Source organism: Xyrauchen texanus, chromosome 42, assembly GCF_025860055.1.
Source record: "Xyrauchen texanus isolate HMW12.3.18 chromosome 42, RBS_HiC_50CHRs, whole genome shotgun sequence".
NCBI lineage: Eukaryota > Metazoa > Chordata > Actinopteri > Cypriniformes > Catostomidae > Xyrauchen > Xyrauchen texanus.
Window position 1 is genome coordinate 20,456,297 of NC_068317.1, and position 24,270 is coordinate 20,480,566.

Below are 24,270 nucleotides of genomic sequence, written 5' to 3' on the forward strand. Positions count from 1 at the left end.
TCAGGGAGTTGTTAAATTAAAATAAGACATAATAAATATTGCACATCTTGATTTAAAGTAAGCCATTTTTAGCAGTTTTAGATTTATTATAGTAAGTTAAATTATTATAATTATAGCGTATTAGCTTATTTTAAATCATTTTAAGTCAATGTGATGCCCCCTTGGTATAGTGGGCCTTAGCTAGGGATAAGTGTAGACACTTATTTATGAGAGCTGAGCAATTATTCAATGCAACAAGATCAACAGGTCCATTCCTTGTATTCACCAAACCCCATTCAATCTGATTTTCAAGAATTTTATGAATCTATAGTTGTTTAGCTCCATCTGCAGGTCTTGACACTCGAAGAAATGGATGTTCCTTAATGGAATTTAGTTCGTAAGATTTACCACCATTATAATTTTATTTAGTTATTTATTATCGATTTTATTTGATAACGTTGTGTGTGTGTTTTTATTTTTTTATTTGTATTTGGGTGGCAGCTACTTGAAGCCACGCCCATCGCTGTAAATTACAAACTTCAGTACTGAAATTAAATAATTCAGTATTAAATGCTAAATAATTAGCGGAGTAATCGGCGTCTTATGGTTTAGTTAATGAATCTGAACGTGAAAATTTGTTGACACAGCCTTTTTTGAATTTTTACGGGTAGTTACCACTTCCAGGAAGTGGTAAACTGCGAGGAACTGCCCAAGAGACTTTATGAGTAAAAGTTTTGCAGATGTACTAAACTTAAAGTAATAACATCACGAACATAAAAACTTGAATGATGTTTGTCGTCGTCAATAGTGCTTTTAAATACTTCTACAGCGACAGGTTGAACTGTCAGGGATGAAACGATCGCAACTCTGTTCTTCTTAGAAACATTTGAATGAACTACATGTTATAAGTTAAAGATGAGCCGTAATTATAGCGATATAGTGTTGTGATGGCAACGGAGACACCTCACGATTCAGGTAAGCTTTTTTATAGATACCATTGTAATGTAATTTGTCTTGAAAAATCAAGTGACACGCGTTTGGGTAGTTGAGATGACATGTTTTACTTCTAAAAACTATTTTAAATGGTATTTTTAATGTAAAAACAGAACAAAACAAAGAAAAAACATAATATGATTGACTGGTCTTAGCAAGACCACCTTGGCCAAGCTGGTTGACTGTCTTAAAAAACTAGGACCAGTTTAAACTAGCTAAGACCAGCCAACCATATCTGGCTGGTTTTAGTTATTTTTTGACCCCCAGCAGGGACATTAAATATTTTTTATCCCCTTTTCTCCCCAATTTGTCATGCCCAATTCCCACTACTTACTAGGTCCTCATATCTCAGGTCCAGTGATGGTAGTCAGTGTCAATACTCGCTGAGCAACCCAGGCCCCCAAATATTTGCAGTTTTAAAAATGTATTTGTCACATCACAGGACTAGTGAGTGAACTGCAAAGAATCAAAAAGGTGATTTAAAAAAGTTTAAAGTAAATGGTGACCAGTTCATGTCGATGTTTGTCAGCTACTTATTTGCCATTGGGAACTTTTGAGTATTTCTGTAACTGTTGATTTACTGGGATATTCACACACAACAGACTCTAGAATTTACTCAGAATGGTGGCAAAAACAAAAAAACATCCAGTGAGCGGCAGTTCTGTGGATGGAAATGACTTGTTGATGAGAGGTCAACAGAGAATGGCCAGACTGGTTTGAACTGACAAAGTCTACAGTAACTCAGATAACCGCTCTGTACAATTGTAGTGAGAATAATATAAGCTCAGAATGCTATTCTGAGATGCGGGTTGGCGCTGTTTTGGCGGCACAAGGGGGACCTACAGAGTATAAGGCAGGTAGTTTTAATGTTGTGGGTGATCAGTGTGTGTATAATATATACAGTGAGGAAAATAAGTATTTGAACACCCTGCTATTTTGCAAGTTCTCCCACTTGGAAATCATGGAGGGGTCTGAAATTGTCATCGTAGGTGCATGTCCACTGTGAGAGACATAATCTAAAAAACAAAATCCAGAAATCACAATGTATGATTTTTTAACTATTTATTTGTATGATACAGCTGCAAATAAGTATTTGAACACCTGTCTATCAGCTGGAATTCTGACCCTCAAAGACCTGTTAGTCTGCCTTTAAAATGTCCACCTCCACTCCATTTATTATCCTAAATTAGATGCACCTTTTGAGGTCGTTAGCTGCATAAAGACTCCTGTCCACCCCATACAATCAGTAAGAATCCAACTACTAACATGGCCAAGACCAAAGAGCTGTCCAAAGACACTAGAGACAAAATTGTACACCTCCACAAGGCTGGAAAGGGCTACGGGAAATTGCCAAGCAGCTTGGTGAAAAAAGGTCCACTGTTGGAGCAATCATTAGAAAATGGAAGAAGCTAAACATGACTGTCAACCTCCCTCGGACTGGGGCTCCATGCAAGATCTCACCTCGTGGGGTCTCAGTGATCCTAAGAAAGGTGAGAAATCAGCCCAGAACTACACGGGAGGAGCTGGTCAATGACCTGAAAAGAGCTGGGACCACCGTTTCCAAGGTTACTGTTGGTAATACACTAAGACGTCATGGTTTGAAATCATGCATGGCACGGAAGGTTCCCCTGCTTAAACCAGCACATGTCAAGGCCCGTCTTAAGTTTGCCAATGACCATTTGGATGATCCAGAGGAGTCATGGGAGAAAGTCATGTGGTCAGATGAGACCAAAATAGAACTTTTTGGTCATAATTCCACTAACCGTGTTTGGAGGAAGAAGAATGATGAGTACCATCCCAAGAACACCATCCCTACTGTGAAGCATGGGGGTGGTAGCATCATGCTTTGGGGGTGTTTTTCTGCACATGGGACAGGGCTGACTGCACTGTATTAAGGAGAGGATGACCGGGGCCATGTATTGCGAGATTTTGGGGAACAACCTCCTTCCCTCAGTTAGAGCATTGAAGATGGGTCGAGGCTGGGTCTTCCAACATGACAATGACCCGAAGCACACAGCCAGGATAACCAAGGAGTGGCTCTGTAAGAAGCATATCAAGGTTCTGGCATGGCCTAGCCAGTCTCCAGACCTAAACCCAATAGAGAATCTTTGGAGGGAGCTCAAACTCCGTGTTTCTCAGCGACAGCCCAGAAACCTGACTGATCTAAAGAAGATCTGTGTGGAGGAGTGGGCCAAAATCCCTCCTGCAGTGTGTGCAAACCTGGTGAAAAACTACAGGAAACGTTTGACCTCTGTAATTGCAAACAAAGGCTACTGTACCAAATATTAACATTGATTTTCTCAAGTGTTCAAATACTTATTTGCAGCTGTATCATACAAATAAATAGTTAAAAAATCATACATTGTGATTTCTGGATTTTTTTTTTTAGATTATGTCTCTCACAGTGGACATGCACCTACGATGACAATTTCAGACCCCTCCATGATTTCTAAGTGGGAGAACTTGCAAAATAGCAGGGTGTTCAAATACTTATTTTCCTCACTGTATATATATAGATATATATTCACACATGTATGCAAACACACAGTTTAAGTCAGAAGTTTACACCACATGGTATACTCAGTTTTTCACAATTTCTGACATTTAGATCGTAGAAAACATTCCCTGTCTTAGGTCAGTTAGTATCACTACTTTATTTTAAGAATGTGAAATGTCAATAATAGTAGAGAGAATAATTTATTTCAGCACATTCCCAGTGGGTCAGAAGTGTACATAAACTTTGTTAGTATTTGGTAGCATTGCCTTTAAATTGTTTAATAATTTTTGTCAAACATTTTATGTAGCCTTCCACAAGCTTTTCACAATAAGTTGCTGGAATTTTGGCCCATACCTCCAGACAGAATTGGTGTAACGGAGTCAGGTTTTTAGGCCTCCTTGCTCGCACACGCTTTTTCAGTTCTTCCTGTAATTGGATTGAGGTCAGGGCTTTGTGATGGCCACAACCAATACCTTGACTCTGTTGTCCTCAAGCCATTTTGCCACAACATTTGAGGTATGGAAGACCCATTTGCGACCAAGCTTCAACATCCAGGCGGATGTCTTGAGATGTTGCTTCAATATATCTACATACATTTCCTTCCTCATGATGCCATTTATTTTGTAAAGTGCACCTGTCCCTCCTTCAGCAACGCAACCCCAAAACAGGATACTGCCACCCCATGATTCACGGTTGGGAGGGTGTTCTTCGGCTTGCAAGCCTCACCCTTTTTCCTCCAAACGTAATGCTGGTCATTATGGCCAAACAGCTAAATTGTTTCATCACACCAGTGGACATTTCTCCAAAATGTTTGCAAACTGTAGTCTGGCCTTTTTTATGGCAGTTTTGGAGCAGTGCCTTCTTCCTTGCTGAGCAATCTTTCAGGTTATGTCGATATAGGGCTCGTTTTACTGTGGATAAAGATACTTGCCTACTGGTTTCGTCCTGTATCTTCACAAGTTGCTGTGGTTCTGGGATTGATTTGCACTTTTGCACCAAACTACGTTTGTCTCTAGAAGACAGAATGCATTTCCTTCCTAAGCGGTATGAATGGTCCAATGGTGTTTATACTTGCGTACTATTGTTTGTACAGATGAACGTGGTACCTTCAGGTGTTTGGAAATTGCTCCCAAGGATGAACCAGATGTCTTAGCTGATTTCTTTTGATTTTCCCATGATGTCAAGCAAAGAGGCACTGAGTTTGAAGGTAGGCCTTAAAAGGGACACCTTCAACTCAACTCCAATCAGCCTATCAGAAGCTAAATTAGGCTTGAGTCCATTTTATGGAATTTTCCAAGCTGCTTAAAGTGTATGTAAAGTTCTGACCCACTTGAATTGTGATATAGTCAATTAAAAGAGAAACAATCTGTCTGAAAACAATTGTTGGAAAAATTACTCATGTCATGCACAAAGTAAATATTTGGAGTGGTTAAAAACGTAGTTTTAATTACTTCAACTTAAGTGTATGTAAACTTCTGACTTCAACTATATATATATATATATATATATATATATATATATATATACACACACACACACACACACACGTTGGTCTACCTATCATTATGAGGACTTTCCATAGACATAATGACTTTTATACTGTACAAACTATAGATTCTATCCTCTAAACCTAACTCAAACCCTAAACCTAATCATCACAGAAAACTTTCTGCATTTTTACATTTTCAATAAAACATTGTTTAGTATGATTTTTAAGCGATTTGAATTATGGGGACACTAGAAATGTCCTCATAAATCACATTTATAGCATAATACCCTTGTAATTACTAATTTGTAACTTACAAAATTGTCCTCGTAAATCACAAAAACACGCCACACACACACACACACACTTTTATTCACCAAAGTGGCATTCAACCGATCACAATGTATAGTCAGGACATTAATAACATGACAAATCACTAGTACAACTTACTTCAAAGAGTTCTCCTCAAAAAAATCTCCACGTGCAGCAGTGACCGCTTTGCAGATCCTTGGCATTCTAGCTGTCCGTTTTACCAGATACTCAGTTGAAATTTCAATGGGGTCAGGATCCATAACACTCATTTCCAATTATCTGTTGTCCAATATCTGTGTTTCTTTGTCCATTCTAAACATTCTTTTTGTTTTTCTGTTTCAAAAGTGGCTTTTTCTTTGCAATTCTTCCCATAAGGCCTGCACCCCTGAGTCTTCTCTTTACTGTTGTGCATGAAACTGGTGTTTAGCGGGTAGAATTCAATGAAGCTGTCAGCTGAGGACATGTGAGGCATCTAAAATAGGGACTCTGTTCTTTGTCTTTGAAGACTGTAGTGTACACCTTTGTATGAAATCTTTGGCCATTTCAAGCATCGTATAGCCTTCATTCCTCAAAACAATGATTGACTGATGAGTTTCTAGAGAAAGCTGTTTCTTTTTTGCCATTTTTTTACCTAATATTGACCTTAAGACATGCCAGTCTATTGTAGACTGTGGCAACTCAAAAACAAACACAGACAATGTTAAGCTTCATTTAACAAACCAAATAACTTTCAGGAGTGTTTGATATAATGGCAAGTGATATTCCAGTACCAAATTATGAATTTAGCATGATTTACTCAAGGATAAGGTGTTGGAGTGATGGCTGCTGGAAATGGAGCCTGTCTATATTTGATAAAAAATTACTTTTTTCAAATAGTGATGATGCTGTTTTTTACATCAGTAATGTTCTGACTATACTTTGTGATCAGCTGAATGCCACTTTGGTGAATTAAGGTACCAATATCCTTCTGAAACAGCAAAATCTTCCAAACATTTGGCCTCCAGTGTGTGTGTGTGTATGTATGTGTATATATATATATCCATATATTAGAGATGCCCCGATTGCAATTTTCTTGGCTGATTTCGATTTCCGATTTTTTGCAAGTGTGACCTGCCGATACCGATTTTACCGATTGCGATTTTCTTTCTAAGAACTATTATTGACCATATATACAAACAAAATCTACCTTTCTTCAATGCTAAATTTTATTTTCATAATAAAATAAATTATTAAACATTACAATTTCCCCCAAACTGCACTAAGTTACAGGATCTTCTCTCACTTAAACAGCTCTCAAAATAAAGTGCTCTGTGACTAGAAAACGGTAGAAATAACAATTAACTGCAAATGAGTTGCTTTATATAACAGATGTCATGTTCCACAATTTTTTTTTATAAATGGACCTTTTTCTCTTTATTACTCGTCTAACAAAACAATTCCAAAGATCTGAAAAACTGAAGTGTCCAATACGCTCAGCTTACTTTAGATGTCCAAATATCTGTTGTAAAACTGAGCACTGCTTCGGGAACGGCTTGTAACTTCACACCTGTCAACACTCCCGTTTTGTTATTTCTCCCAAAAAAACTCAGGTGGTCCAGTTGCCAGATCTTGAATGAAACGCATCCTACTCACACAATCAACACATCATACAAATCACAAATCATGTATGACCTCAATCTGGCAACCTACAACCCAGCTGCGCTGTTGATATCTGCGCAGGCAGTAGGCGCGGGATGTTAAATCAAGCATCACTGATAGATGGGAGGAGAAGAATCAGCTGGTGCGCCGGTGAAAAACACAAAATATACATGTACCTTTAACAACAGCTGGATGGAAGAATTTAATTTCATATCCCGAAGCCATACCGACAATGCCCACGCCTTTTGCAATGTGTGTCGCACTGATTTTAATATCGGACACGGTGGGAAAAATTACATTACTCAGCACATTAAATCAAAACGGCATAATTTGTATGTATTTAGCCTGCCTCTGCCATCCAGCACCCCACTTCCCGTCTCCTGGATTTGTGTACCCAAATGTTGACAGATAACAGGCTGCGTGTGTTACATGACACGAGATTAAACAACTCGGGCAACACTACTTCGGAAAGTACCTCATACTTTGTATCGAGGAAATGTATCCGATTTCTGATCCCTCCGTCCTCAAATATGGAGATCATCTGGTCATCCAGGACCATGATTTCCATAATTTTCCTCGTAATTGCTCTGGTATTTTCGCTGCTCATACCAAGGAATGATAGGAGAGGCTGCTGACTTGTGACTGGCTCTGAGCTCTGGCTAGCTTTAGCCGCTTTCACTTTTTAGCTTCTTTTTTAAAATGGGCATTTTCAGCTGGGTGATGGTGTTATAAATATCTAATTAGGTTTGTTGATCCGAAAGTTATTGTTGTGGTTCTCCCGCGGTTTACTTTGGCCTCACAATTATTATACATTTCGAACTTTATGTATTCTTCACTCATACAGTGAAGATCTTCCACTCCAATGACATGTTTACGTGCGGCTGTGACGTTATTGCCTGCGCCGCTGGCAACAAAACGGACGGCAAGGAATCGGACAGACGTGAGGCTGACCGGCCGGTCACCGATCCGGGCCGAGCATGCGGAAAATCGGCTAATTCCGGTCCCTGGCCGGTCGATCGGTGCATCTCTAATAGATATATAATTTACATTTTAATTGATAGGAAACACTCTGAAAGCTAGGTAAGTTAGTTAAGTTGTCCTTGCCTAGTTGATTTTATTGACCGCTTAATTTTACTCCCCATACTCCCCATTGCTTTGTAACTATAGGGCCAGAGAACAAGCAAGCTGTGAAGGCCTGTCTCCTGTCTTCACGCAAGCTCCTGGTGGATGCCCTGTATCACTTGGGCCCTCTGCTAGACTGTGTTATATCTGTAGGGCTGCTCTCTAGAGACAACTGTTATGAGATTGAGGCTGAACGGACACCATCCAACAAAGCCCGAAAACTTCTTGAGATTGTTGACGCTCAGATGGACGAGAGTGATGCCTCCCGCTTCGTGGAGTGCCTGAGCAACTGCAAAAAATATTACCCACGTCTGAGATGCTGGTTATCTGCAAAGGAAGGTGAAGTTACTTGTAAAGGTGTTAAAAGGGATAGTTCACCCCAAAAAAATTTAAATGATCTCTTAATTTACTCACAGGCATGCCATTCCAGAGGTGTATGACTATCTGTCTAATTCAGAACACAAACAAAGATTTTAAGGAGAATATTTCAGCTCTGTAGTTCCATTCAATGCAAGTGAATGGTGACCAGAACTCAGAGGCAGGGCTGCTGATAAGGGGGGACAACTGGACCTTTTGTCCTGGGCCTGGGCTTGAGGGGGGCCCACAGAAAGGCTGTTTCATATTGTAGAGCGCATCCAAATGCGGTCAAGGAGATGTGGCTATAAATACGAAGATAGTACGCAACAGCGAAAGCGGCTGGGGTAGTGTACGTTGATTATTTAAAATAAAAAAAGGATTTAAAGGGGTCAATACATGAGGAATCACATTTTTCTTGATCTTTTGATATATCAGTGCATTCTTCATAAACTATTCAGCCTCCTTCATTTGTTTTTCACATTATGTTATGTTGCAGCTTTATGCTAAAATAATTTTTTCACATCAATTTACACACCATACCCCTAATGCACCAGACCCCTTATGACAAAGCAAAAACCTGATTTTTGATAACTTTGCAAATGTATTAAAAAGAAGAAAAAAAAAATTAAATATCACATTGACATAAGTGGTCAGACTCTTTGCTATGAAAGTTGAAATTTAGATCAGGGGCATCCCATTTCTCTGGATCATATTTGAGATGTTTCTACACTTTGATTGGAGTCCACCTGTGACAAATTCAATTGATTGGACATGATTTGTAAAGGCACACACCTGTCTATATAAGGTCTGAAAATGCATATATGAGCAAAAACCAAGCCATGAGGTCAAAGGAACTGCCTGCAGAGCTCAGAGACAGGTTTGTGTCGACATACAGATCTCAGGAAGGCTACAAAAATATTCTGCTGTATTGAAAGTTCCCAAGAGCACAGTGGCCTCCATAATTCTTAAATGGATGAAGTTTGGAACAACTAGGACTCATCCTAGAGTTGGCTGCCCGGCCAAACTGAACAATTGGGGGAGAAGGGCTTTGGTAAGAGAGGTGACAGAGAACCCGATTTTCATTCTAATTGAGCTCGAGATCATGTGTGGAGATGGGAGAAACTTGCAGAAGGACAAGATTTATACATATGCCTCTGATATTACAACTAAACTTTATCTGAATCTATGGATTCATCAATCTCCGAAAACTTTGTTTTCTCAGGTGTCAAGATCACTAACAATTCCACAAATTGACAACAGCCGTCAACGTAGTCCAGTTGATCAAGGATTTAGGGTGTTCTAGTTAAATCTATTGCATGGGTTCTGCCAGTATTGGGCTATCATGCAACATAAGCAATGATGTACATCCCAGTCCATGAGATGGAGAGAAGTTAGCAAGGGTAGTGCATACAAATTAGAAGGGGAATGCAGCCCAAGCTGCCAAAATGACACATTCTCTACTTCCTCCACATTGTGATGTCACAATTTGATAGACATTTGTATCTGACCGCCTTCACAACAACACATCAGCGCCTTATTTACCTTTTCATATCCATAGCCTCGCCCAGTAGTGGTAAACAGTGAGATGGCAAGTAGAGAACAGAGGCCTGTACCAGAGGACACTGAAGGAACTCAGGGTTTCAGGATTGGTTTCAGGTTGACAAATTTAAACCTATCCAATCAGGCTTAATTGTCACCATGATGCAGCTCATCAACATTCTCTGCCAACTCAGGCTACGTCCCTGACTCACATGAATGAGTGACATTTGCAGCGCACAACCAATTGTGTGAGAATGCGATTCACTTTGCGAGTGATTCAGCGAGATTTACCTCTGTTGAAAGCTGATGATTTTCTCCACAATTTGGAATGGCCAATTCCCAATGTGCTCCAAGTTCTCATCGTGGCGTTGTGACTCGCCTCAATCCGGGTGACGGAGTATGAATCTCAGTTGCCTTCAAGTCTGAGACGTCAATCCACACATCACGTGGCTTGTTTAGCATGTTAACACGGAGACATATCACATATGGAGGCTTCACGCTATTCTCTGCGGCATCCACGCACAACTCATCACGTGCCCCACCAAGAGCGAACCACATTATAGTGACCACAAGGAGGTTACCCCATGTGACTCTACCCTCCCTAGCAACCGGGCCAATTTGGGTGCTTAGCAGACCTGGCTGGAGTCACTCAGCACGCCCTGGATTCGAACTCTCGACTCCAGGGGTGGTAGTCAGCATCTGTACTCGCTGAGCTACCCAGGCCTCTCGAAGGCTGTTGATTACGGAAATAAGAATTGAAATTCATTTAAACTGTGCTCAAGACATTGTTTTAAAAAAAATTATAATAATAAGTTCAGCATGAAATCATGAAGACTTAAAACACGTGAATAACACAGTACTAGGGATAACTGTAACACTTTGAAGCAGTTAAAGACCTTTACAAAAGAAGAAACAGCTGGTGCTACAAGAGCTCAAGAGGACTGCTGCTAACAAATTCTTTATGTGATTAAAAAAATATATAAAACAGCTGGTATATCAATGTGTAAGTGAATTCATATAGGCCCACAACAAGAACACACAGGCTTATTAATTTTAAAAGCTTACATTTATTTAAAATATAAAAGCTTTTATACAGTGGTGGCCAAAAATATATTACCCTTGGTAAATATGAGCAAAGAAGGCTGTGAAAAATATCTGCATTTTTTTTTTTCCTTTTGATATTTTATTCAAAACAATTACAAAAATCTAAACTTTAATTTAAGTAAAACAATCGAAAGAGGGGGAATATCTCATTATAAAATAAATATTTTCTCCAACACATGTTGGCCACAATTATTGGCACCCAGTTCAATATTGAAGAATATTCCCATTCATATTTGCAACATTTTAGTCACCTGGGTGACTAGTAACATGAAATTGTTCAGCCATGGCTTCCTGTTTCAGAGGGGTATAAATATGAGGTAACACACAGTCCAAATTCCCTTAGTCATCTATCACAATGGGTAAAACCAAAGAATAAAGTTATGATGTTCAGCAAAAGGCTGTTGAGCTTCACAAAATGGGAAGTGGCTATAAGACAATAACCAAAGTATTGAAAATGCCCATAACTAACATCAGGGACATAATTAACAAGTTCCAATCAACTGGAGATCTTAAGAATCAGCCTGAAAGATCACGTGTGTCTATATTGTCTCCACGCACAGTGAGGAGGATGGTTCAATTGGCCAAAGAATCTCCAAGGATCACAGCTGGATAATTGGAAGTTGTTTGGGAGGATTTCAAGAAAAAATCCTCTGCTCTCATCCAACAACAAATTCAAGCGTCTTCAGTTTGCCAGACACTACTGGAACTTCAAATGGGACCAGGATCAATGGTCAGATGAAACAAAAAAAAAAGAGCTTTTTGGCAGCAAACACCAGAGATGGGTTTGGCACACGCAGAGGTGAAGTACCCAATGCCCATGTTAAATGTGGTGCTCAATCTTTAAAGTTGTGGGGCTGTTTTTATGCCAAAAGTCCTGGTCATCTTGTTCGGATACTTGGCATGACGGACTCTTATCAAATACCAATATATAAAAAATTTAAACCTGGCTGCCTCTGCCAGAAAGCTTAGAATGGGCCCTGGTTGGATCTTCCAGCAGGACAATGATCCAAAATAAATATAAAAATCAACACAATAATGGTTCACTGACAACAAAATCAAGATTCTGCCATGGCCATCCCAGTCTCCTGACCTGAACCCCATAGAAAACCTGTGGGGTGAACTGAAGAGGCGAGTCCACCATGTGGACCTCAGAATTTGAAGGATCTGGAGAGATTCTGTATGGAGGAATGCCTCAGTTCCCTTGCCAGGTGTTCTCCAACCTCATTATGCAAGAGAAGACTCAGAGCTGTTATCTTGGCAAAGGGAGGTTGCAAAATGTATTGAATAAAAGGGTCCCAATAATTATGGCCAATTTGTTTTGGAGAAAAATATTTATTTAGTAATGAGATATTTCCCCTCTTTCATTTGTTTTACTTCAATTAAAGGCAGGGCTGGACTGGGAAGAGAAATTGGCCTGGGATTTTACATGGGAACTGGCCCAACTGTTGAACGGGGGTGGTGGTGTTTGCTGTCCTTTTCTGCATATCGCGGCACTGTTTTGTGGTCCGTTCTTCATATCGTGGCGGCTCATTGTTGCTTATCGCGGCCCATTTGGCACGTTTCGCGCCCGAACCAACCTAGAATTAGTCTTATAATTCTTAATTTGTCAAAAAGGCTTGGAGGAATAAAATTCCCAAATGTAATAAATTATTATAAAGCTGCCCAAATTTAACCATAATAATGTGGATGAATGAAGAATCTAAAGTGAAATGGAAGAAGATGGAAATGTATCAAATGGGAGAACCTATTGGTATATCCCTGTTCCTACCCAAACAAAGCAACACATTTAAATCAATAGAAAATATTTGTATTAATAGTACTTTTAGAATTTGGTTCGAAAAATAGTAAAATTAACAAAGATATTGTTAATTTACAAGAAACTGCTAAAAATCCTGATTTCATGCCAAATAGATTAGATAATACATTTAAGTTTTAGGCACATAGAGGTCTAAAAAGTTCACCAACTGTTCACTGATAAAGGAATGGATACCTTTTTGAAACCTAGCAAAAAAGTATGGGCTTCCAAATTTACAATGTTAGTAATTTAGGAAAGAGTGCACTTGAAAGAGATATACAGGACACTCTTAATAAAATGATACGTAGGTGGAGGATGAATTAATATAAAAATTAGTCAGCAAGACTGGAAAGAAATATCATATAATACATTCCACACTACTCAATCCGGTGTTTGGAGGGAATATGCTTGGAAGATACAAATTATATTCAAAGTAAATACAATAGAATGGTAAAAGGGGATTATTGGAGAAATTGTGGAGAAAAAAATGCTCATTGCAGTCAAATTCTATTTGAGTGCTCTAAATTGACAACTTTGTAGAATTAAGTTATTAGACAGGTTATTATAATATTTAGCTGCACAATATAAATACATCCAGAAAACCTTATTTTGGATATAATGCCATTGTCCTTAACTAAATATTAATCAGAATAGCAGCTTTGCAACAGATTACAAAAAAGGCCTAAACCAGAACCCCCACAATTTCAAAGAAGGAGAGAAACTATTTCGGAAATATACCAAATGGAGAAAGTAACATTTAAAATTAATAATAAAAGTCTGGAATGTGATCATAAATGGGATTTGCTTAAAAATATTATAAATGAATTTAGATAGATTGTTTCCTTCAGATTCTTGAATTTTGAACAAAATTAGTTAAAATATGAGGTATGATGTCCCATCTCATTTAATATTTAAAAAAGGAGGTGATACCATAACTTTCTTTCCACTTTATTTGCAATAAAATATAACATGTAAATGAATTAATTACACATGTTATTTATAGAATATTGTGATGAGGAGATCGGGGCCAGGCCGTGAGGACTCACGGCCCCGCCCCGCCCCGCCCTCCTCCTCATCACAAATATATTGTGAATGGTTATTTGATAGGGTTATTCAAAATAACATTTTATTATTATTTCTCTTTCTTGATGTACAATTTGTACTTTAAAATAAATAAATAAATAAATAAATAATAATAATAATAATAATAAATAAAGATTAATCCTGATTATGACGTTAAACTGATCCAATAGGGTCTAGTTGGATAGCATATCATAAGATCTCTGATCAATTTGGTTATGGGGACCGATAGCTAGAGAAACTATCGTGAGTACTACTGGGACGCAGCGATAATACCTATACCTCATTAAGGAAAGTACAGTGTTTAACCCTAGAAAGGCTTTTTGTGGGTAGGGCTAGGCAAGCACAAGGAGACCTTGGTAAGGTGAACCCACTGCTATGCATGAGGGCTCATATCCCATCATTGTCTTACCTGGAATAAGGAAAATCTAAGTAGTATAAACAATATGAAAATGCAACCAAATTCTAAACATACTGGCTCGGCAGTCGCCCAGGTTATTAAGGTCCGCGGTGGCTGTTCAACCAATCTGCCAGCCACTGAATAATATGCCAAGATTGGAAAACCAAAGAACAAGCACTTCTCTGTGGCCGCCTAAAACGGGAACAATACCATCAGCACCGAAACTGTCGAACCCATCATGCAACCCATCTGTCAGTTGGTATACAGGCAGCTTACGGCACCAAAACAATGGACATCAAGTCTGATTAACCAAATTCCAAAGAAAGGAAACTCACAACTTATGACCAACTATCGAGGAATCAGCTTGATGTCAATAGCAGCCAAAGTCTTCAGTCGAGTGTTACTCAACCACATACAACACAAACATGTTGTCAATACATGTTGTCACATACGACAAACTGCTCCGAAACAACCAAGCAGGCTTCAGAACAGGTTGCGGTTGTGCTCAACAAATCCACATTCTTCGCAGAATCATGAAGGGAGCAAACGCCCAAGACATCCCATGTACATTACATTTATTAACTTCAAGAAAGCCTTTGACTCGATCGACCGAGAAATTATGTTTGCCATCTTGCGTCATTATGGAATACCAGCAGAAATTGTCGGGGCAATCAGAGTCATCTACGATCAATCGACAAATCAAGTGTATGTTGGAAGTGAGCTGTCAGAACCTTTCATCATCTAAACAGGAGTCCTACAATGAGACATTCTAGCACCGTTCCTCTTTATAATAGTCATAAATTATGTCTCCATACAATTCGCAGGCGATTTTGTGTTTTATAACACACAAAGTAACATCTCTACCAAAAAGTCAACGTCCGCAACTATCTTGCGCACATAAAATAGAAGAAATGCCTGAACTGAAGCTGAACAATCTTTCGTTCGCGGACAACATTGCAACATTGCACTTTTTGAAAACGATAAAACTCAGGCACAAAAACAAGTTTCTACCAACCAGCAAAACGCTTCCACAGCGGGGCTTTAAACAAATGTTGAAAAGACCATCCAAATTCAACTTAACGACAAATCACGAACTCAAACACAACTCGTCATCGATGGAAACATAATCGTGATTGTCGATGACTTCAAGTATTTGGGGTCTTATATAGTAGGCCTATCAACCGAGAAAGATGTCGAGAATCGAATCTCACTCGCCTGGGTTGCCTTCACCAAACTCAAAACCATCCTGAGATCACCCAGACCGAAAGTGACGTTTAAGATGCGGCTTTTCAATGCAGCTTGCATATCTCTGCTGCTTTATGGATGCGAGTCTTGGGAGCTCACTGAGGCACTGGATCAGAAACTCGACATCTTCGCCAGAAAGTGTTATCGGATCATGCTGGGCATCAATCATGTTTCAGCTCATATGAATAATCAAGAACCTCTACAAATCGGAAGTAACATTGAACCCACGTGGTAGACAGCACTTTTCATATCGAGAAAAAGTGTACAAAGATCTTAAACACTTAGGCCTGGAACTGGAAAAAGAACATCTAATGCAAGAGGTCACCAGATTGGCAGAGGATAGAAAGTTGTCCTTGAGTGGCCCAGCCAGAGCCCAGACTTGAACCCGATTGAACATCTCTGGAGAGATCTGAAAATGCCTGTGCACCGACACTCCCCATCCAACTGGATGGAGCTTGAACGGTCCTGCAAAGAAGAACTTGAGAGGTCCTGCAAAGCTTGAGAGGTCTTGTAAAGAAGACTTGAGGCTGTAATTGGTGTCAAAGGTGCTTCAAAAAAGTATTGAGCAAAGGCTGTGAATACTTATGTACATGTGACTTTTTTCGTTTTGTATTTTTAATGAATTTGCAAAGATTTTAAACAAACTTCTTTCACGTTGTCATTACGGGGTATTGTTTGCAGAATTTTTAGCAAAATAATCAATTGAATCCATTTTGGAATAAGGCTGTAACATAACAAAATGTGGAACAAGTGAAGTGCTGTGAATACTTTCCGGATGCACTGTATTCTTCTAAAAATCTTTGTTTGTGTTCAGCAGAAGAATTTTCATTTTTGGGTGAACTATTCCTTTAATTCTTGTCAGTAATGCAAATACATTCATGTAGATTGCAGCAGCATGGTGTGAGTGCTAAAATGGTTTTATTTCCTGTTATTAGAACTATTCAATTCTGCAGATATTCAGCAAGGACCAACAGGTAGGACTTAAAATAGTCTAATATTGTTTCAAAATTTTACTGAATGTTTTTATATAGGCTATACGTATCACAGCCCTCACCGTTGTCCTGTCCTCTTTCAGAACGCCATCTACAGTCCCAGTTTAGTGTTCTGTGTTCACGCTTGGGCTGTTCTGTTCTGCCAGTCTCTTTGTATCTCTTCTCCAGTGGCATTCTCACTAATTTGGAACTGGAGAAAATTCAGTCAGTTCTCATCCCAACCCAGCAAGCACAAACCTTGCTGTCCATCTGCTTGAAGAAGGGAGAGAAAGCATGCAAGAGCTTTTATTTAGCCCTCCAGAATGAGGACCAGCAGTTAGCTGAGGAACTTAATGGTAAACTTCATGCAGAACATTGTTATTGCAATGATGCGCTAAAAGGAAAAGAAGAATTACAACTTGCTACAGTGATGTGCATTACATGAAACCCTTGTGCTGGTCATTCAATCACCTGTTATCAAATTTCCTCTGCAATCCTCTCATTTTGTAGTTAATAGTTTGGTGGAAGACCCTTCATGTCCATCCCTTAATAACGATCTTGAGGGAAGCAGTGCACAGATAACAGTGGAGGAAACAAGAGGCCACTTGGGAACAGCTTTACCTCTCTCAGGTGATTCACTCTCCAACACCTGTATGCTTCAAAAATACTTTTATTTTCTATAGCAAATTAACACTTGGCAATTGCCAAATGACAGTCAAATTGGAGTTAATGCTCAGTTGATTAGTAACTGTTTTACAGTTTTGAATATTTTATACATTGTTTAAATTGCAATGTAAAAACTTAAATCTTACCCTTTTATCTGACTTGAATTATTAATATTTATTTATCATCAGAAATGTAAGCCACCAAAATGAAAATATGAGTAACAAAATCATGATCTCTCTTAATGTTTTTGTGTGTTGTGACATTGACCTGTATTTCCTTTGACATAGAGATGATTTAATGATTTAAAGCAAAATAGTTTCATGACCATATCATTTTCTTAATTGGCAAGAAGTTTGGACACTGATCTTTAGGTAACTAAGATCATACTAACCATATCATCATGTTTTCATAATTTTCTCACTCTTATGTTGTTCCACACCTGTAATTCCAGACCTATTTTTTCCATTCAACAAAGGAGATATTTTGCTGAATGCTAGCATCAGTCGCCACTCACTGTCATTGAATGGAAAAGAGATGCAAAGAAAGTGACTGGAGACTGAGGCATCTCCTTTTGTGTTCCATGGAAGTCATATGGGAGTTAATGATGACAGAATTAGCTCTATATATATATATATATATATATATGAACTATCCCTATAAATCTAAAACTGACTTCTTGTTTCTATCAGGAGGTCTGCAGCAGGTCATGGCTCAGCTGGGTTTGAATTTTGGTGATGAGATCAGATTTAATGTCTGCGAGTTAGGTGTGGCAGTGGGTTTGCCTCGTCGGACGGTCAGAGAATACCTTCTAGAAGGGGTCAGCATAGAGGACTCAGCACAGTTGGAGGCTTTAGTGTCCCTGTATATGGAGAAGACGCAGGACGCAGAAAGACTACTGAGCAGAGTGACAGGACTCAGTCCTCAGTGTAAGTGATATATCCAGAAACATCCATCTTTATGTACATTTTAGATTCTGTTTGATCAGTTAAACCAAGAACAGTACTTGAAGATGCACTAAGTAATGGTTTATTTACATTTCGGTGGCTAACACGACACTGGTCTTGGATTTCTATACTGCTACTTCTCGTCATAGATACAGCATGCAAATTCAGAAGTGCAAATGTAGAAATATACCACTCCCAGGCAGATTTGTCACCAATGATTATTTTATTTCTCAACTGAAAGTGTCCAATAATATGAGGTTTACAAAGATAAAGTGAGTAATACTTGGCTGGTCATGTGATCTCAAAATGGCAGGCTCCTTGAGGTAGCAGCCCATCTTGCATAGAGTAATATAGATTTTTCTTGGCCACTAATTTAACTGTGTTCATTGAACTTTTTTATGTTAAAATACTTTCTCATATCCCATCTGAATATGTATAGATAACTATAAGAAAGCCATTAGTATGTAGGTTGATTTCCCAAAACGTGTAACACTGAGTGCATTTACAAGCACATAAAAAGCACATAAAAATTTTAGTTGGGCTAAATAAATAATTAATCTTTTTAAAATGTCAAAATGACATGTTAGTCCAACCGAAATCATACCCTGTCCAGTTTGTGTGAAATAGAGCTAACAGACCTAGATGCTGTTGTCTAGACCTAGATGGTCTGCAATAGGCCTCGGCATTATGCGCATGTTTTGAGAATCAGAGGTGCCTTGCGATGTTTATTTAATTCGGAAGTCAAACGCAACACAAAGCAGATAAGAAGAGCAACAACATTTCCATTCAGAAATTATCATCTCTTTGCTCTATTCTCTTCGAAGACTTTACCATCCACTCTGAGAACTTTGGAGGGCTGACAGGTAATTTAAAAAAATAAAACGTATTCAACTTATAAGTAATTTTTATTAAGGTTGAAGCGATCTTACAGCATGGCTACTATGATTGTTCTCCCTTCAAAGTGCCCTTTGGAGGCTGATATCTCAGGACACATGGTGAATGCTAGAAATGTTGTAGAAATGAGACGGAAAGCATGATATTTATTGAATAAGCAGCCTGAAGCAAATCACAGATTCTGATGAAGAACTGTTTAAGTATTCAAACAAAAAAATACTAGTGATTGCAAGGAAAATATAGACAAACCATATATTTTTCTTAACCGTCTTTTTATTCACAATATCTCTCCTCAGTCTAAACATTATTATTACACTTTACACAGAGTTTATAAGGATAAAGGGGGACTAGCTTTTCTTTTTTTTTTTCTTTTTACCAATGCCTGGAGGAAGGTGCATTCAGAAATCTTTTTGAAAAGTGTTTATTTTTGCTATTCCATTTCATGATGCGAGTGTCACAGATATTACACACTTAATGTGAAATGTATATCATTTGAATCATATTTGCCAAAATTCTAAGTATTACATACTATTTCTCAAAATGAAAAAAATAAGATACATTTTGTTTTGAAATGTTTTGAAAATGGAAAAATTACTTTGTGCACTTTTAGTAGTACAATTGAATAATGTAATGTTCATAATTATAATGTTTGTGTGAAACTCATTTGTATATCTGTCTAACTGGTTGTCATCTGTAGGGGTTCAGCTTTCTGAGAGGGGGTGTCTGCTGTTGAGGTTGCTCCAAAAGGCTGAGACTCTGCTCCGTAGTGGAATCCACAGTCACCTGCACAGCTGGGATCACCTGCACGATCAGGACCACTTATGCAGCTGGGACCACCTACATCCTGGAGAATGCACAGACCAGCGCACTGTGTGGACCATCTTCAGTTTCCTGGTGTGGGATTGCATGGCCGAGGTTCTTGAGGAACCAGAGGCAAAGACTAGTGGAGGCATACTTGGTATGATCGAGCAGCTGAGTGCCAGTGGAAGGGTGGAGGCCGCTTTGCTGCAAGAGGTGGAGCAGTGTTGGAGAGAAGGTGATGCTGAGAGTCTTCTGCAGAGTGTGAGAGTCTTCGCTCAGGTGCTAAGGGACCTACATCCCCTCCAGGAGGGCCTCCAGCTTTCTTCTTCTGTGGAGGGTCTGTTCTCCTGCCGCCCGAGCAGGCTTCACAGGGTCACCTCCTTCCAGGGTGTTTCTGCTCGGGTCATCCGTAAAGCTCTGAGCAGCATGGCTCCAGCCTCCTCAGACCAGGATGCAACCCTCCTTGCTAGACAATATAGGGAGACGTGTGTTCGCATTGCATGTTTGCTGGATGTGGTGCAGCCAAAACGAAGCACCCCAGACTTTTCAAATGCACCCATTGCTACGGTCACTCAGCATGTGCAGTCTGTCTTATCAAATCCTGCCTTCAACTCAGAGGCCTTTGACGCAGGTGTTCGGCACCGATTGCTATCCATTTTGGAGTTCAATCCTGCACAGCTGGACTTGGGATGTCTCATGCAGCTGCACCAGGAGACTCTGTCTGAGTTGCAGAGCTACTTGCAGCTTGGCGAGCACCACAACTTCCAGTTCATTCTTGAATCAGTGCGGATACTCGGGCCCGCAAAGCTGTTCTCAGTCAGCAGGGTACATGGGCCCGTTGCTATTGACAATGGAGTGGAGGAGGTCCTTCGTTTTATTACATCAGAGCCCACTTCCTTCCTCGTTCGGTTGCATTGTCTTTGCTATGAGGAGGATAGAGGGTGCTATAAGGTGTGTGCACCACGCTGTGCGTGTATGTATCTGCTCAAAGCAGAGGGGCAGCGTGAGATGCAGTGGTTTGGTGTGAATGTTTTGGCCGAGGCAGGTGGGAAGGTGTGGATCAGAGAGGGAGACAAAGATGGGTGGGAGGAGCTACAGTCATTGGCTCAGAGAAACTCCACTCAGCTCAGGGACGAAGGCTGCTGCTTCAAAGTTAAGACCTCTGGCTTGGAGTGTGAGGTCAAATTCATGTACAGGAGTGGGAGGCTGTGGGCTGTGCCACATAGAGACTGTGAGGTGGATTAAAAGTGTGCTGTATCAAACTGTGAATTCAAGGAATGGCATTAACACATGCCTTGCTGAGCATCAACAACCCACCAAATCAACTTTTCTCAATGCACGTTTACATGCACATTAAAAAAAAATCAGACAAAGCGAGAAAACCGAGTTTACATGAGACTTGAAGTCATCGGGTTATTCTGTACTATTGATGTCAAAAAGGACACATGCACACACATTTGAAAAGTCGTTCGAGTTGCGGTAAAGCAGGGTTCCCACTTGTCCTGGAAAACCTGGAATTTTGCAATACAGTTTTCCAGTGATGGAAAAGTAATGGAAAATTAAAAAAAATTCCTGGAAAATAATGATTTGTCCTGGGAAATATTTTAGTGAAAGAATCCCTGTCACATACATTCTCTGCTCATCTGCTGTTGTTTTTTTTTTTCTTTCCAAAATTGCTGTTGTGATAACCACAAAAACATTTAAGTTATAAGCTTAAACAACTACAGTCAGACCACAGATTATTTGGAAAAATAATTCACGCCCCAAGTTCGTTGCATGGTGGTTCGGCCTTAATACCTTGGAATACCTTAATACCAGAGTTTGCTTATACTATGGTTGCCACATGTAGTATGCAGAAAACACGGACAGATTCATGGAATCTAGTCAAAAAATGGCATTAGATATAAAATGCAGAATGTCATGGAATATGACATATTTGGATGAAAATGAATGTTAGAATGCAGAAGTAATTTAATTAAAATTGCAATATGACACAGTGTGATTTAATTAAATATATAATCTGCAAGTGATGCACACTTCAAAACGAATGTGTGAAGCCAGCCACTCATACACTGGAAACACCACATCATGATCAGTGCACTCTTGTGTGTGTGAGATGACATAGAGCAGAGCACACTGAAGTGCACAGCACATACAGACTATGTGTTTATTAAGTAATAATCCCCCATGACATGACTACGTTCACCTTTATGGGCTACGTGTACGCTTGACAGATTTAGTTGGATTTTTCAACTTTACGGAAGAAAAGTTTGGAGCAATGTGTTACACTAGGGATGCACCGATAGTATCGGCTCTGATACTGAAGCTTAATTTACAACTAAATTGAACAAAAAAAGAGATCTTATCCAGTATACTAGTTCATAATAAAGTGTTTCTTAATAAGCTATAATTTATATTGAAATAATTTGAAGAGGTTTGTGTTTCTTTACATATTAAAGAGAACTCCCAATTAGTTCCACACAAATGTAAAGATATTCTAAACTGATTATACAAAAAGAAAAACACACTGGTATCGGATCGGGCGATACTGAGATTTCTGATATCGGAAGAGAAAAAGTAGTATTGGTGCATCCCTATTTTACACGGCCAATTATACTTTATGTACTTTTTAATTATGAACCGATCCAAAATCATGCTTTATTATTTGGTATGTGCATGGAGCCTGAATTCCAATTCCAAATTGCTTATTATTCTGCACGTGTTTAGAGGTCTTCAATCTGAACTGAGTCAGATGGTATCCGGCAAACCTTTAGGTTTTGGGCCAGGTTCGGGTTAGTTTTTCCAAGTAGGCTATAGGGCGAGTTATGGGCTGTTTACATGTCCCTCTGCGCTGTTTTTCATTTTAGACACTGTTAAGTTTAATAGAACTTTATTAAACACATCTGGAGACATCTGCATTCTGTTTCACCATTTGTTGTGCTGCATCAAGCTTTTTCAATGCTGGTGTGACAAATCGACATTCTGATGAAGTTCAGGTTGCAAAGAGGACTTAATGTGACAGTCATACATGATTCCAAATTGTTTTTCACTTGGCTAAGTTTCAGCACTTGATAAAAGGTGAGCCAATGTTTTTTTCCACCTTTTGCAGACAATAATTACACAAGTTATATGCGGAATCATTTAAAAATCAAAGCATCCTGAAGAGGTTTATAAACCATAGCATTCGCTGCCTCATGGAAAGTGAACCTGCCCGGGCAGAATTACACATTTTCCATTGATTAAGATAAAAATAATTATTTTACCTTTAGGGGTACAACAGCTCGTCACTGGGGCAGTACCCTCAAAGGTACACCAGCTGTACCTTCTTTACACCTTAAGGTACTAATATGTACTCTTTAGGGACAGATAAGATACTTTGGGTACTAATATGTACCCTTTCATGACAGTTAAGGTACAAATACGTTCCAATTAACATATAAAGGGTACAGTGGATGTACATTTTAGGGTACTGTCCCAGTGACCAGCTGTTGTACCCCTAAAGGTAACATTTTGCAATTTTATTTCTGACAGTGTAGGCCTAATTTGTTGAATGCAGTGACATGTTTATTTTTGTTCAACTTTAATGTGATTTTATCATTTGATGATCGATGAATTGTGCTATTTAGGCTCATAGCTCACTTTATTCCCTGCTAATCGGAGTTTGTGTTTGGCAATAAAACATTCCTTTATTCCCGAGTACCGACTCCCGACAAATAACAGAATAACCATTCATGAACTCTCTCGGTTAACCAAACAGCCTTTTTCAAAAGGTTACCATGCACATATTTAGGGAATTAAGGCATCTTTTTCTTTATCGTTAAACATTAAATGCATGCAGGAATTCCGTTGCTTATATAAATTTAAACCATCAGCTTTGTACACAGCCAGGGTAAACTGCACCTTATCTTTGTGTTTGGAAGTGTTTTGTAAGTCAGACACTGTTCTCTGCAGTACTTCAATTAATCGTGCTTCACCTGTGAGACACAGATTATTTGAGTGCATGCTCGAGTGTCTGTGCTCGCACTACTGCAGAGTGAAATCAGGGGTAATGGGCCAAAAAAAAAAAACTTCTATACTCAAACCATTTATGACTTTACACAGATAAAGGAAAGCCATTTACCGTGTTTACATGACCTTTTACATAGTCAGCTTTTTAGAATAATTGTTATAAGATTGTGCATGTAAATGCTCATCAGTGGGACATTTAACGTGGTACTATGTTAGAAATAATGATCAATAATCCTTTAGGAATATTTTACTCAATGCTGATTCATTTCCAAAGTAGTATTACAACTTGAAAGATGTGTGAAATGTTAACAAAATTATGAAATGTTAATATTTAGATTTGCTAATACTTGTTTTATCTTTGGCTGCATCTCTCTTTCGATGCTCTCAATTTGAAAATTATGTCTGTGAAACTACAATGTCAAAGCAACATACTACACAA

The 24,270-nt window shown here is 39.0% G+C and overlaps 1 protein-coding gene across 1 annotated transcript; it reads left to right on the top strand.

Moving 5' to 3' along the window:
* The first annotated feature begins 622 nt into the window (after nucleotides 1-622).
* LOC127634736 (uncharacterized) lies at nucleotides 623-24,265 on the top strand. Its single transcript, XM_052114408.1, has 7 exons — nucleotides 623-954; nucleotides 8,073-8,366; nucleotides 16,483-16,521; nucleotides 16,623-16,874; nucleotides 17,029-17,148; nucleotides 17,874-18,110; nucleotides 19,720-24,265. Exons 1-7 carry the CDS (start codon nucleotides 927-929, stop codon nucleotides 21,066-21,068), a joined length of 2,319 nt encoding a protein of 772 aa, XP_051970368.1. The 5' UTR covers nucleotides 623-926; the 3' UTR covers nucleotides 21,069-24,265.
* Nucleotides 24,266-24,270: the final 5 nt, after the last annotated feature.